The 13,279-nt window shown below is 37.3% G+C and overlaps 2 protein-coding genes across 3 annotated transcripts in view; one reads left to right on the top strand and one right to left on the bottom strand.

Annotated features, from left to right (window-relative positions):
• Positions 1–13,279, top strand: part of LOC131704993 (tetra-peptide repeat homeobox protein 1-like) — a 335,084-nt gene that overhangs the window by 264,547 nt on the left and 57,258 nt on the right. The gene's annotated exons all lie outside the window — the stretch shown is intronic.
• On the bottom strand, positions 17–12,606 carry LOC117965617 (interferon-induced protein 44-like). 2 transcript variants are annotated; one of them, XR_009310110.1, is made up of 8 exons: positions 12,446–12,606; positions 12,270–12,366; positions 8,895–9,105; positions 4,536–4,664; positions 3,769–3,910; positions 3,458–3,491; positions 1,571–1,668; positions 17–405 (listed from the first exon to the last, which is right to left on the bottom strand). XR_009310110.1 is itself a non-coding variant. In XM_034910488.2 (7 exons), exons 1-7 carry the CDS (start codon positions 12,465–12,467, stop codon positions 244–246), a joined length of 861 nt encoding a protein of 286 aa, XP_034766379.2. In that variant the 5' UTR covers positions 12,468–12,595; the 3' UTR covers positions 17–243. The 2 variants fall into 2 exon arrangements, 1 of the variants encoding a protein (XP_034766379.2); XM_034910488.2 differs by lacking the exon at positions 3,458–3,491 and having other exon boundaries at positions 12,446–12,595.

Raw genomic sequence — 13,279 nt, 5'->3', positions numbered from 1 at the left:
AAATAGATTTAACAAAGAATATACAAGTAGAGAATGAGCTGAATAAAATTCATAAATACAAAAAGTAACTCTGTGATAGTGCTGACTGGGTGTTATCTGGGACCACAGCCTCCTGCTGCTTCCTCCTGCTCTCTCCAAACAAAGGAATTGGCTTCTCTTATACACAAAGTGGCCATTCTCCCATTGGAAATCAATTCAAATTGTGAATGGGCTCAGCGTGCTTCAGGTGTGACAGGTGATACTCTACATTCTCTCTTGAAAGGGTTTTGCAGCCATCAGCATTTGAGCAACTGCCTCCAACAGCAGAGTTCCTTTTATTTGGTTAATTTTCATCTCCTCAAAGTAGTTTGAAACCACAAGGACGTTGCACATTGAAATTCTCATCTTCTTTGCTAACATTTCAATCTGAAAGAGAATGAAGAAAGTATTAGTTTATAAAGAACAGCACATTTCAATGCCTGCTGCATGTGTCGTGTGAAACATGTTGTACTTGATGTCCTCCAGAAATACTCCACAGTGATTTTCATTTTGATTTTATAGCTTTTCTTTCTCTATATTTCTTTGTTTTATTGCCACACAAACAATCCTTGTTGTATTAAAAATAAACACTTGAATATTTGGGTTGACCTTGACCCATCCAAAAAGGATGGCTGTTTTCTGGATGTTTGGGTTTTACTGCATTTCACCAAAATCAGTTGATGTTTATAAGAAATAATTTTAACTTGTGACAGAGACAGAATGAAGATAAATCTCCCTCCCGACCTGTGAGGGCGCTGTGTAAAGGGAACAGAGTGCCCTGGACTGGATGGCCAGACAATTCATTCCAGGGTTGGAAATCGGCCATCTTAGAAAGGGGACGGAGCCACAATACTGCAAGTCATTGCCCCAAAATGGTCGCCGATATGTCAATCGCGGATTGGAGGAAAAGCGATTACAATCGCTGCCAAAGGGGGCGTGACTGATGGTATAAAAGGGGATGTGGCCAAGCGATCTGTTCCTTTGTATGATTAGAGCTGAACCGGAAGGAGACCGTGTATTGTAATCGTGAGTGTTTTGTTTGTTTTGTTCTGTCGTGTCTAAAGAATTACTGTTTGTTATTATTAGACGGCTGAACACTGTATTGTCACTACGAGCACTAAAGCACACACTGTGGACTTGTTCTTGTGTTTGTGTCTGTGTTACGTATGGGTGAATAACAACGGGACTGTATATTATTTGGGAACCAACCGTGGTTTATACACAAAGCAACACACGCCGCTGTATTGCCTGTTAACATTATTTACTGCTGTTACGCCATCAGGCAATTGGATTACAAAATAAAACACCCTTGCACCTGGATTATCATTGTCTGTTTGATTATTGATCACCTGCACCTGCACACTGTTAACCACTTTGCCACATAACTTCATACAGTTCTTCTTTCCTGTATCTAGTGTTTACTTGAAAAAAAATCACCCATTTATCCGTTCTGGACTAGTGCTATTTGGACTATGGGAAACTAAATCTTCTTGAAGAGCCCTGGATTTTATTAGCTTATGTTACAATCCATGTTGATATTGTTTTAACTCACCTTTTGTTTTATATCTCTTCTCCTGTACAGATTTTTCAAATCCTCAGTCTTCTCGACAAGTTTATCAACGAATGTAACAAGCAGCTGGCATGGTACTTCTGAAAAGTGATACATTAGAAGTGTTGTGTTATATAATTAGTGTGTATAGTAGTCTAGTGTGATGATGGATAGAAAAAAAGATCATGTTTCAGGTCAATCATCTCATTTAACAGACTTGATTAACACCCAAGAAAAATGCTAATCAGGATAATTGAAAACAGACCTATTTTTTTTTTAAATTTAGAATGCCCAATTATTTAACCCCCAATTTGGAATCTCCAACTATCATCGTTTCTCCTCACCGAACAGCGATCTCCACACAGTGCAGCAGATCTGAAGGTTCAGTGGATATCCTCCTATCCCACAACCAAGCCAACTTCCCTTTTACACCCAACAAACTGAGCGAGGTACTGACCTCTGGAGGACAAAGGCCAGCTCTGCAGATCTCTGCCCAGGCTTACCAGCTGTCTGTCCTGTAGAGTTCACCATGGCTTGATGAGGCTTTTCCCTCCCTAACCCCCTGGGAGTGTCAGAGCCAATGCAACGCCCCCTTGGAGTCCCCAGCACAGACCGGCTAACTGCGCACAGGCAGGATTTGAACCTGCTCTGTAGGACTCATCCTGTACGCCGCGCGGTACTGCTTTTGCCAGATAAGCCACTCAGGGACTCTCCACCAGACCTATTTAAGCAGTAATGTTCAACGCAGCAGTCATTACCAGCTAGATAATCTACCACAGTGAGCTGAAAGAAGCACTTAACCAAACACAAGACACAAATTAGAACATAAGAAAGTTTACAAACGTGAGGAGGCCATTCGGCCCATCTTGCTCGTTTGGTTGAATCTCATCAAGCAGCTTCTTGAAGGATCTTAGGGTGTCAGCTTCAACAACATTACTGGGGAGTTGGTTCCAGACCCTCACAATTCTCTGTGTAAAAAAGTGCCTCCTATTTTCTAATGCCTCTTTATCTAATCTCCATTTGTGACACCTTTCTTTTTTCAGGTCAAAAAAGTCCCCTGGGTCGACATTGTTAATACCTTTTAGGATTTTGAATGCTTGAATCAGATCACTGCGTAATCTTCTTTGTTCAAGACAGAATAGATTCAATTCTTTGAGCCTGTCTGCATACGACATGCCTTTTAAACCCAGGATAATTCTGGTTGCTCTTCTTTGCACTCTTTCTAGAGCAACAATATCCTTTTTGTAACGAGGTGACCAGAACTGAACACAATATTCTAGGTGAGGTCTTAATAATGCATTGTAAAGTTTTAACATTACTTCCCTTGATTTAAATTCAACACTTTTCACAATATATCCAAGCATCTTGTTGGACTATTGTATAGCTTCCCCACATTGTCTAGATGAAGACATTTCCGAGTCAACATAAACTCCTAGGTCGTTTTCATAGATTCCTTCTTCAATTTCAGTATCTCCCATATGATATTTATAATGCATATTTTTACTGTTTGCGTGCAATACTTTACACTTTTCTCTATTAAATTTAATTTGCCATATGTCTGCCCAGTTCTGAATGCTGTCTATATCATTTTGAATGACCTTTGCTGCTGCAACAGTATTTGCCACTCCTCCTATTTTTGTGTCGTCTGCAAATTTAACAAGTTTGCTAACTATACCAGAATCTAAATCATTAATGTAGATTAGGAATAGCAGAGGACCTAACACTGGTCCCTGTGGTACACCACTGGTTACCTCGCTCCATTTTGAGATTTCTCCTCTAATCAGTACTTTCTGTTTTCTACATGTTAACCACTCCCTAATCCATGCACATGATAACAGGTCTGAATAGCGCACAGTATTTATTCTATTCTCAACAGGTGAAGGTGTTTACCTGGTGGCGGCTGCAGGGATACATAATATATATACTGTATGAGAGAGAGAAAGCAAGAGAAGGAGGAAAAGAAACAAAACAAAATAAAAAAAAAACAATATTGTATATTGAGTATATAATGTATATAAATACACACACACACACACACACACACACACACACACAAGATACAAATTGCACATGATAACAGTCTGAAGCTAGCACACAGTATTTATTCTATTCTCAACAGGTGAAGGTATATATATGAGTATATAAAGTATATAAATACACACACACAGAAATTGGCACACACAATGCTAATGATATATTACCAGTCTCTGTGAGCATTCCAATGAATTGTTCATAAAACTGAATCAATGCTGGGTGCATATTTTCAGCGGTATGAAGTGATAGAACCAACACAACACAGTGGATTTTGTCTCCTTCCATTTTTGATTTCAGAATATTGTCAAACTAAAAAATAAAAACAAAAATAAGTTTTAGAAAACAGTTACCATTTCTCAAAAAACACACTTAAAATATTACCAAGAAAAGTACCCTTTTCTGAGATTATTGCAATTTTCTTCTTAATAATACATTTTATGTTTGTGATTTATGATTTTTACTGAGAGGGAATGTTTTAACTGACATGTTAAGTATGGTTAATTGCTGTGGTTTTAACTCACACAGTTTTAGAACAATTGAAATAAGCTGTGTAATAATGGGGAGAATCCCCCCCCTAAAAAGAAAAGTGTGATGCAAAGATATGTGTATGTATGTGTAAAGATCAAACCCAACATGCTACATCTGACATTACAAAATTAAAAGGTCAAGGCTGTTTGAAAGTTGTATCTACTTCTGGCATGAATTTGAATTTTAAAAGGAGCTGAAAGCATTAGTAAATGCATGGTGTGTTTGTTTACTGTATGCCACTGTAAATGATGGAAGAGAGAACTGTATTCACTTGTATTGCATCATACTGTGTAAAAATAGTATTCAGTGATGTTACAGCTGCTGAGCCACTCAAAGGAGCCAATGCGCTTTCAAAATGCTTTCTACAAGTCTTTTACACATCATTGCATTAACATTACTTACATACCTTTGTGCCTTCAGCCACTTCACCATCTATAATCTTCTTTAATATTATCGTGGCATTCACTGTTTTCTCCAATTCAAATCCTGCTGTATCAAAGATTTTGATCTTCTCAATGAATTTGTGGCATCTTAGCTGCAAAGAAATTATACAATGATCATATTTATTATGTGTATGCATTGGTGTTATGTGTAGCATGCTACAGGTATAGGAACATTAACACTGAAGCCCAGAAAACCCAATTAACATAAAGTGCTACAAAACTTGCTCGACTGCGCCACCCCTAGGTTAAATATAGAGCAGAAGGAACTCAATCTGGTCTTTTAACAAGAAGAAATTAACCACATTTCGACAACTACAAACACGTTTCAATTAAATGAAAACTAATGGACATGAATTACAAAAGTGCAACTTTTTTACAAGTAACAAAATAATGCATTTAGCATAAACAGTTTATTTTTTCCTTTTTTTTTTTTTTTTTAAAAAAGCACATAAATGGTGGATTATGATAATTTTTCAACTAAGCTGAAAAAGTCAGTCATATTACTTTACATATTTATATGTGGTAAAAACGGACACTTAACAGACGAGTTCTGGATGGGGGCACCGAGCTTTACAGAAGGAACGGGCTGAAGTTAGTTACTGATTCCCGATTCGAAAGTGAAGTTAGTTACTTATTCCCTGATTCGAGGGCTGAAGTTACTTATTCGCACAGTTATGTATTGAATATTAGCTCACATTCTAAGGGGGAAATCACACAGATAGTCTGCATGTGCCACCTCAAGTAAGGTATCATTTTAAAGCTTGAGCATTTCTTTTCACCATAAAGTAGATTGCAAAGTGGCACAAGTAGGCATTCACACTCTATGCTGTGAAATATACACACACCCCCTTCTTTTCCTGCATATTAACACACATTGTGAGGGCTTTGCCACCTCAAGCTGGGTGTGATGTTGAAGGTTAAGCAGTTGTCTTGCGAATATAGGAAGAGCAAGCCCCGATTTCCTTAAGTGGAAGTGGGCGAGGCTGAGAGGAATGATTGACACTTTGTGCTTGCACAGTTCAAATAAAACATATTTAAATAAACTGTGGAGCTGAAATACACAGCTCAAATAAAGGTCTTGCGCACCCTAGCGTAAACTGAATTTCAATTTAAGGGAAACTGTTTTTTGTTCTTGAGTAAACTCAATTTTAAATTGAAGGGAAGCTGTTTTTTGTTCTTGAGTAAATTGAATTTCAATTTAAGGCATGCTGTTTTGTTGTTAATAGATGTATTTTTGTTAATAGATGAGTTTGCATTATATTATTTACTTTTTGTTACTTTCCCCTCTCATATTATTACCTCGTAGTTCATGATGACATTCGAACGGGTTTCGTCTTCTTTTCCCTGGAGGAGCATCATCTGCCTGTTACTCCCTGTCTTTAATACAGTTCCTTTGTACAGATGAAATCCTTCATTGACGGATTGCACTGATGGATTTAAGGGGGAATGTGTGGTCACCAAATTGTTTTATTTTAGGGGATTATGTTTTTGTATCACTTGGACTTTCCGACAAAATGGTAAAACATTGCTTCGGTAAAATTTGGTAAAACACACTCAATTACTGATGGTTGAGTATAGAGCCCTATATTTTTCAGGACTTAGGACCCAGGGGAACCCAGTGGCATGCATGCATTCAGGGCGCGGTTCTGGAGCTAGTCGTAGTAGTATACATTACCACGGTCGTCCTAAAACCAGTCCGGAGGCACCGGAGATGCCCGGGAAAGCCCGGAGATGCCTGGCGGAGCCTATTATTATTATTATTATTATTATTATTATTATTATTATTATTATTATTATTATTTTTTTTATTAGGCTTCCAAGCAAAATGGCTGGAAACCTATTGTTCTTCAAGAGATTATTATTATTATTATTATTATTTTCTTTCCATCCACCACAATGGTGAATCTTTAACAGCCCATAAAATGAAAACCGTAGGTTACATGGTTTGGCAGCCATGTTGGATTTTTGCAAAATTTTGGTCATTTTCAAATCTCATCTCCTCCGAAACCGCTTAAGCTAGAGCTCTGAAACTTGCTGTACATGTTTATGAATGGTCAATCTTTAAGTTATTCAAAGAAAACGTTTTCGTCAATAACGGCCATGTTTATGACATCAGAGGTCAAAAGTGAAAGTAGTCGATAACTCCTTATAGAAAGCAGATAGGGCCACTGTTACAATGGACCACATATAGGAACCCATATGTGTTCTATCAAAAACAGTTTGCCCGTGACCTTTGACCTCACATGATAGGATTATCACTATTGTTATTTCTTATCGTCTGCCAAGGACTTTAACAGCCCATGAAGTGAAAACCGTTGCACGAAATCGCTCGCAGTTTAGTACATGACTATGGCTAGTTGACCCTGAAAAAAATGGAGCGAATAGGTCACATGGTTTGGCAGCCTGTGGCAGTCTCGCTCGCAGTGGTGATGTGTGATGACGTCACGGACCAGGAAGTAACTGAGTCAAAACAGTGGATGGGCGGGTGAAGCTGAATGCAACGGCATTCAGCGTGTTTAATAAACAAAACAAAAGATTTAAACAAAAACAACAAAACACAAAACAAAAAGGCACAAGGGCCAAACGAATAAACAAACAAACAAGTAAGTGTCGTGCTGGATAATCCAGCACGTTTTAGCAATTGTTAATTATCTCTTATTCTCCTTGTGCTCTTTCTCTCTCCGCTCTCCCGTACTCTCCTCTACACTCCACCCCGAGTGCAGAGAGCTGCGGGTTTATATATTCTGGCCGAGGGATTAACTAGTTGTTAATTATCTTATTATCCCTCGGCCAGAGTCTGCACGCGTTTGGTAAGGATGCATGACTGTCAGCTAGTTAAATAATCAGTAGCTGATCAGCCATGCATCCTCACGGGGTTTTTAAATATATAATAAAAGACGCAGCGCTTTTACCCGCGCCGCAAACAAAAATACAAATAATAATACATAGGGACGGGACACTCCGCCACACAGCCATATTGGATTATGTATTTTTGGTAACTCATTTTGAAGACACTAAAACAACGAAAACAATTGCTGCTATTGCCCTCAAACTTCTCACATATGTTGAGGAGGGGTGTGCAATTATACATATCACGTGACGTGACACGTAGCCATCATTTTGGAATTCTACATTTAGCTTTAAAATGAAACTCCTCCAGAACCACTGGACCGATTCAAATGAAATTTTCCAGGGATCTTAAACATGAGCATCAAAAGTTATTCAAATGGTAAGTTTTCATCAATCCAAGATGGCCAACATGGACCAATGTTGCTTATAATTCCGTAGAGTGCAGATAGAGTCATGGTTACTATGTAAGACATATAGTAAGCCATACATGCTCTATGAAAATATGTCCATGCCAGTGTCCTCTGACCTCTCCTAAAGTTCAAATGCAAAACTTGATTATAACTCCTTATAGAGTGCACATAGGGCCATAGTTACTATGGAACACTTATAACAACCCATGTTTGCTCTATAAAATAATGTTAGCCTGTGACCTCTGACCTTTACTAATGGTCAAATGGCTTGTTACTCATTAGAAAGGGCCATATTTACTATGGAACACATAGTCTAACACTTCGCTTAGTACCTTGGAAGCCTTATAGTTGCTGGCAACTAGTTATTATTATTATTATTATTATTATTATTATTATTATTATTATTATTATTATTATTATTATTATTAAAAATAATAATCACATATTTATGTATTAATATATCAGGAAACAGACAAGTATGTTTCCCGTTCTTTAGCCTGTAGCAAACCTGCAACCAAACAAAGAACATCAGCTTCCTTCTATGTGTTTCATTGCCGCTTACCTTTAATAATGATTTAGGCAACTCGATACAACTTTAACAACAACACACGTTCATTAAGCAGTATATTAATACTCCGGGCTCCTCCGACCCCACATTACCATTTACAATGGCTTTCTATGTGACAAGTGCAACTGGTCCGGTTAAAAAACACAAGTATTAAATCACGCAAACAGTGGAAGGTAAGCGTTCACAGTTTATAATAAAATTGCAACATGATGGGTTTGAAATAATATCGATTTATATACTTGTGTTCACGCAACACTGCAGCTAACTGTAGTTACAGTCCCGATTGGCAGGATATATGTATTCAAGAAAAATATCTCCCTTTCTACATTTTTCTAGCAACATGTAGACTGGTGTCCCCTCGTCTTAAAGCACCTGAACCTCATGTGCACTTGCTGCTTTTTTGTCTCTGCTGTTACTGCCAGTGTGATGACAGGACACAGTAATTAAACACACTAGATGAGAAGTGTAGCAGGTGTTGGAATTTAAACACTTACACGTTGTGTGACGCTTGTTTGTGCACCTGGTCTCACGGCTTGAAGGGTTTGCACTCTGCCGTTGAATTCTTTTCTCCTGAGTTCTGAGAGCACAGAATTTAGAAAGCTTGACTTTCCAGAACCCACACTACCCGAAATAAGAATATTTGTTGTGTAAGCCTTACGGTGGGGTTCGTGTTTTTTTATTTCTTCTTGAAGTTTCATGTAAGCACTGTAAAACAAGCAAAAATGAAAAGAAATATCAAACTTTAAAAAGCTCAGTCTTACAAATTTCAGAAAATACAAAAATAAAAATATAGCTGCAAGCAGCAATGTAGGGCGCAAAGTATGGCAGTATGGATGTATGGATATGGCATATGACTATGGATATGGCTGTATGGATATGGTATGGCTGTACAAATATGACATGGCTGTATGGAAGCAGCAACGTACAAATCTGGTCACATAGTTTGGCAGCCATATTGAAATATTGCCCAGTCATCTTAATTCATTCATAGACTTTATTTCTCACAGTCTGCTATTTGATTGGATTGTGGCAGCCATGTTTTTTAATGCAGCGACTTGCCTTGAACAAAGTGTGCCAATTTACCAGTTATTACTTTCCAATGGTCTGTGCAATTGTGTTGACACTGAAGAGCATAAGTGCAACAGTGTTCTTGTTATGGGTTGCAAAAGTTTTTTTACAATTATCAATATGGCCACCAAACCATGTGACCAAAATGTGTCATTTTCATATCACCAGTACTTTACGTGAGTCTCTATGGTCATATAGAGTTTCATGAATGTAGGGTATTGCACTTTGGATTTATGCACGAATGTATGAAAATAGAGCTGTCAATTATTTGCAAGCCGCGGCCATGTTTTTTTAACGAAAAATTTTGCATTGAACAAGCGTAAGAAAGGATCTTGCCGTGAACATGCTTGCCAGTTTAGGTGTCGATTGACGTTGTGGTTTAAGACAAGAAGATTATTGAATATTTGGCGCCAATCCAGCGTAGCGGGCAAAGTAATTGTTCAATCGACCTCGATTGATCATATGTTTTTTATAGGCCATTGCTGCACTATCTACTGCCATTGTCACAGTTCCACCTTAAGTTGTTTTTAACGGCAAGAGTTTTGAAAAATTCACAAAATTTCCACGAGATCCAATATTGCGGTCGAACCATGTGACTTTTTCATTTGGGGACATTATCTGCACATAGCCAGCTACCTACATACCCGATTTCATAAGCCTGCCATGAGGTCTCGGAAGAAAGAAAAATAATAATAATAACTAGAGTTGCAAGCAACTTTACGGCTTCCAAGCAGTTAGTGTGAAATTTAAGCGCATTGGCTGTTATAGATGGAACGTTATCATCACAAATCATTTTGGACACAGCTGACTCTCAATTTTGGCAAAAATATTGGAATCACTGGTTAGATGATCAATGCTGAAATCTCACTGGCCCACAGCAGCCATGTTTTGTACCATAGCAACTTCCCTTGAACAACCGTAAAAGATAATCATACGTAGATCATTTATGCTCATTTTGGCTTCAATCAGAACTCTGCATGTTATATAACATGTATGTTATATTCAAGTATCACAGTACAACACAGCATGTTGTACTGTAATACTTGAAATGTATTTACTTACGATTGTAAGTCGCCCCGGATAAGGGCGTCTGCTAAGAAACAAATAATAATAACAACCATCTGCAGTCAATACGAAATGATGGGAAGTTTTACAGCCAGCTTTAAATTTGACCTTTAGCAGAACTTACCCATACTATATAAAACTATTTATGTATTACACATTACACTTCTTGCATTACCTATAGTGCTCATATAAACACACCAGTTTGGTAAAACAACAAAAGTCACTTCTAATAAATTACAAACATACATACCTTGCAATTCTGTTCAATCCACAACAAATCAAAACCAACTGATATCAACACACATCCTATATTAAATAATAAAACATAAACACTTTATATAAATAGTGAGTATTTCAAAACTACTATCTGTAAAAATCATACATGCACAACACACTGAGCTATTTCAGTATGAAGTTTAAAAGGGACAGTATTTAATACAGGGTTATAGTAGGTTTAAGAAAGAGCTGAAGTTAATATTCAGATATAAAAGTAGCATTACTGAACTGCTTTTATGTAACGTTTACATGGGGCAGTATATAATACCAAATTAGTCGTGGGTTTGTAAGAAATGATTACAGTTAAATGCTTTCGCTAAAAAGTATTCACAAGTTAGTCACCATACATATAAAACAAAGAGGATGGAGAGAGAAATGTGAGATTTGAGAGACAGTCTTACTAAACTCTATAGGTATTGCGTGATCACTTCCAGAATTTGTTTCCGAAGCATGTCTGGGTTTGGTCTGCGGAAAAGGTGGCAACCCTACTTACAGTGTGTGTGTCCGTATGTGTCGCCTACAGTTGTGTATATGCCTGCATGTCCACCAGGATATTTAAAGTAAACAAACAACATTACTCTGGTCAGCTGCAATTATACTAAAATGTCCGCTTTTTGGGGGGATTCTCCGTGAATAACCGTGCGAGCTTTACCGTTACAAGTGTATTTCATAGCGCAAGCGATTCTGAAGAGTTTTGTGTATACTTTTTTGTTACCTAAAATGACCTATATTATTAATTATAAAAGCCAGTCAATCGAAATTGCTCAAGCATACAGGTGGAAAATGTGTATGTTTTCATCTGCGGTTTACGTTGAGCTGCTAAACAGCGATTAAATAATGATACACAGTGTTTTAGAGAATATTTATAGTAAAACGTCCGTTTTTTGGGAGGATTCTCTGTGAATAGCCGTACAATGTTCACAGATACAATTCTATTTCATAGAGCAAGCGATTCTGAACAGTTCTGTCTACACTTTTCATTACCTAAAATAATGAGTTCAATGAAAGATACGCTCACAATGTTGCGCCACCCCGTCTCATGTCGTCTTTTAAATAGGTTACACGCGCGGCTTCCTTACAACACATTCAGGATTTGTGATTGTTTTATTAAGTCGTAAAAATAATTTTATTTCGATTTTTAAACAAACTGTATTAGTGTGACTTGTAAAGCTCATGTATCAGACATGTTATTGTTTCGATTGTCTTTTGGTTTAAAGGATGCATTTTTTTTTCGAGTACCTTCTGTTTAGCTTCAATAGCGTTTCACAAAAAGAAAAAAAATAATAATAACAATAATCCTAACAAAAACAATAGGTTTCCCCAGCCTACGGCTTGGAAGCCTAATAATAATAATAATAATAATAATAATAATAATAATAATAATAATAATAATAATCATAACAATAACAATAGGTGTCCAACACCTACATTGCTTGGCCCCCTGAAAACTGATCACTTACTCATCACTAAATTTAACTTCACGCCATGGATTAGGGAGAAATGGCCCTGGTCTCGGCTCTGGTTTCGGCTCTGGTCTCGGCTCTGGTCTCAGCGGTCCTGCAAAATAGGGAGAGATACATAAATACGCACAACTCTTTTTTTCTGTGGTAAAGAAGAGGCTTTTAATATGATTTACCTCTTGATAACAATCCTCCCATTGCAGCAGACGTTGCGATGAGGATATGTATTGTGGAAGGTGCTCCGAAGTTACAAAAGTAATGACGAAATTAAAGAAAAACAAACTATATATATATATGGTAGATGAGGTGACACCCACTGCCGAAAGAAAATCTAAATCCAGTCTGTATTTGGTTAAATAGGAGGGGCACAGTAAGATTCTTCTAGTAAATGACTGTGTCTGAACAGACTGTTTGCCACATGTAGGATCTGATGCTGTGAACACAACCCACCAGAATACAGTATTTCCAGTTGCAGAGAGTAGTAAGAGAAGAAGGTAGGGCACACTATTCATACTTATTGAGTAGTTTGGGTTGGTTGAAATTTGACAGATTGCATTAAAAAAAAACGTTTATAAATTCAGACAAACTATTTTGGGATCATCTGATAGCATTTCCACTCAGGTTTTAAGATTTCAGAACTTAGTTGAACAGAAACGGTTTTGTTTTTGAAATGTTAAAGCATTAAGGAAATATTTAGACTGTCAATTCTAGATTCTAGAGAACTTATTTCTGGTATATTTCTTGTTTTTACTAATCACAGAAACCCGCTGGTCAGGTCTTTTTCTGCATGTGTCTGGCTGCTGCTGATGATAATAATAATAATAATAATAATAATAATTATTAGTTTAGCATTAGAATGCCCCTGCAATGCAATTCCTCTTTGTTATTTTCACAGATTGAAAAGGGCTGTGCTGTTGTTTTAAATTAATTATTTAGATCTCTTTCCTCAGCCGATCTGATTGAAAGCAGTCGATTAAATGGCACGTTATCAATCAAAATCATCCAATATC

This window comes from Acipenser ruthenus, chromosome 34 (assembly GCF_902713425.1).
Source record: "Acipenser ruthenus chromosome 34, fAciRut3.2 maternal haplotype, whole genome shotgun sequence".
NCBI lineage: Eukaryota > Metazoa > Chordata > Actinopteri > Acipenseriformes > Acipenseridae > Acipenser > Acipenser ruthenus.
This window is presented reverse-complemented; position numbering and strand designations above follow the sequence as displayed.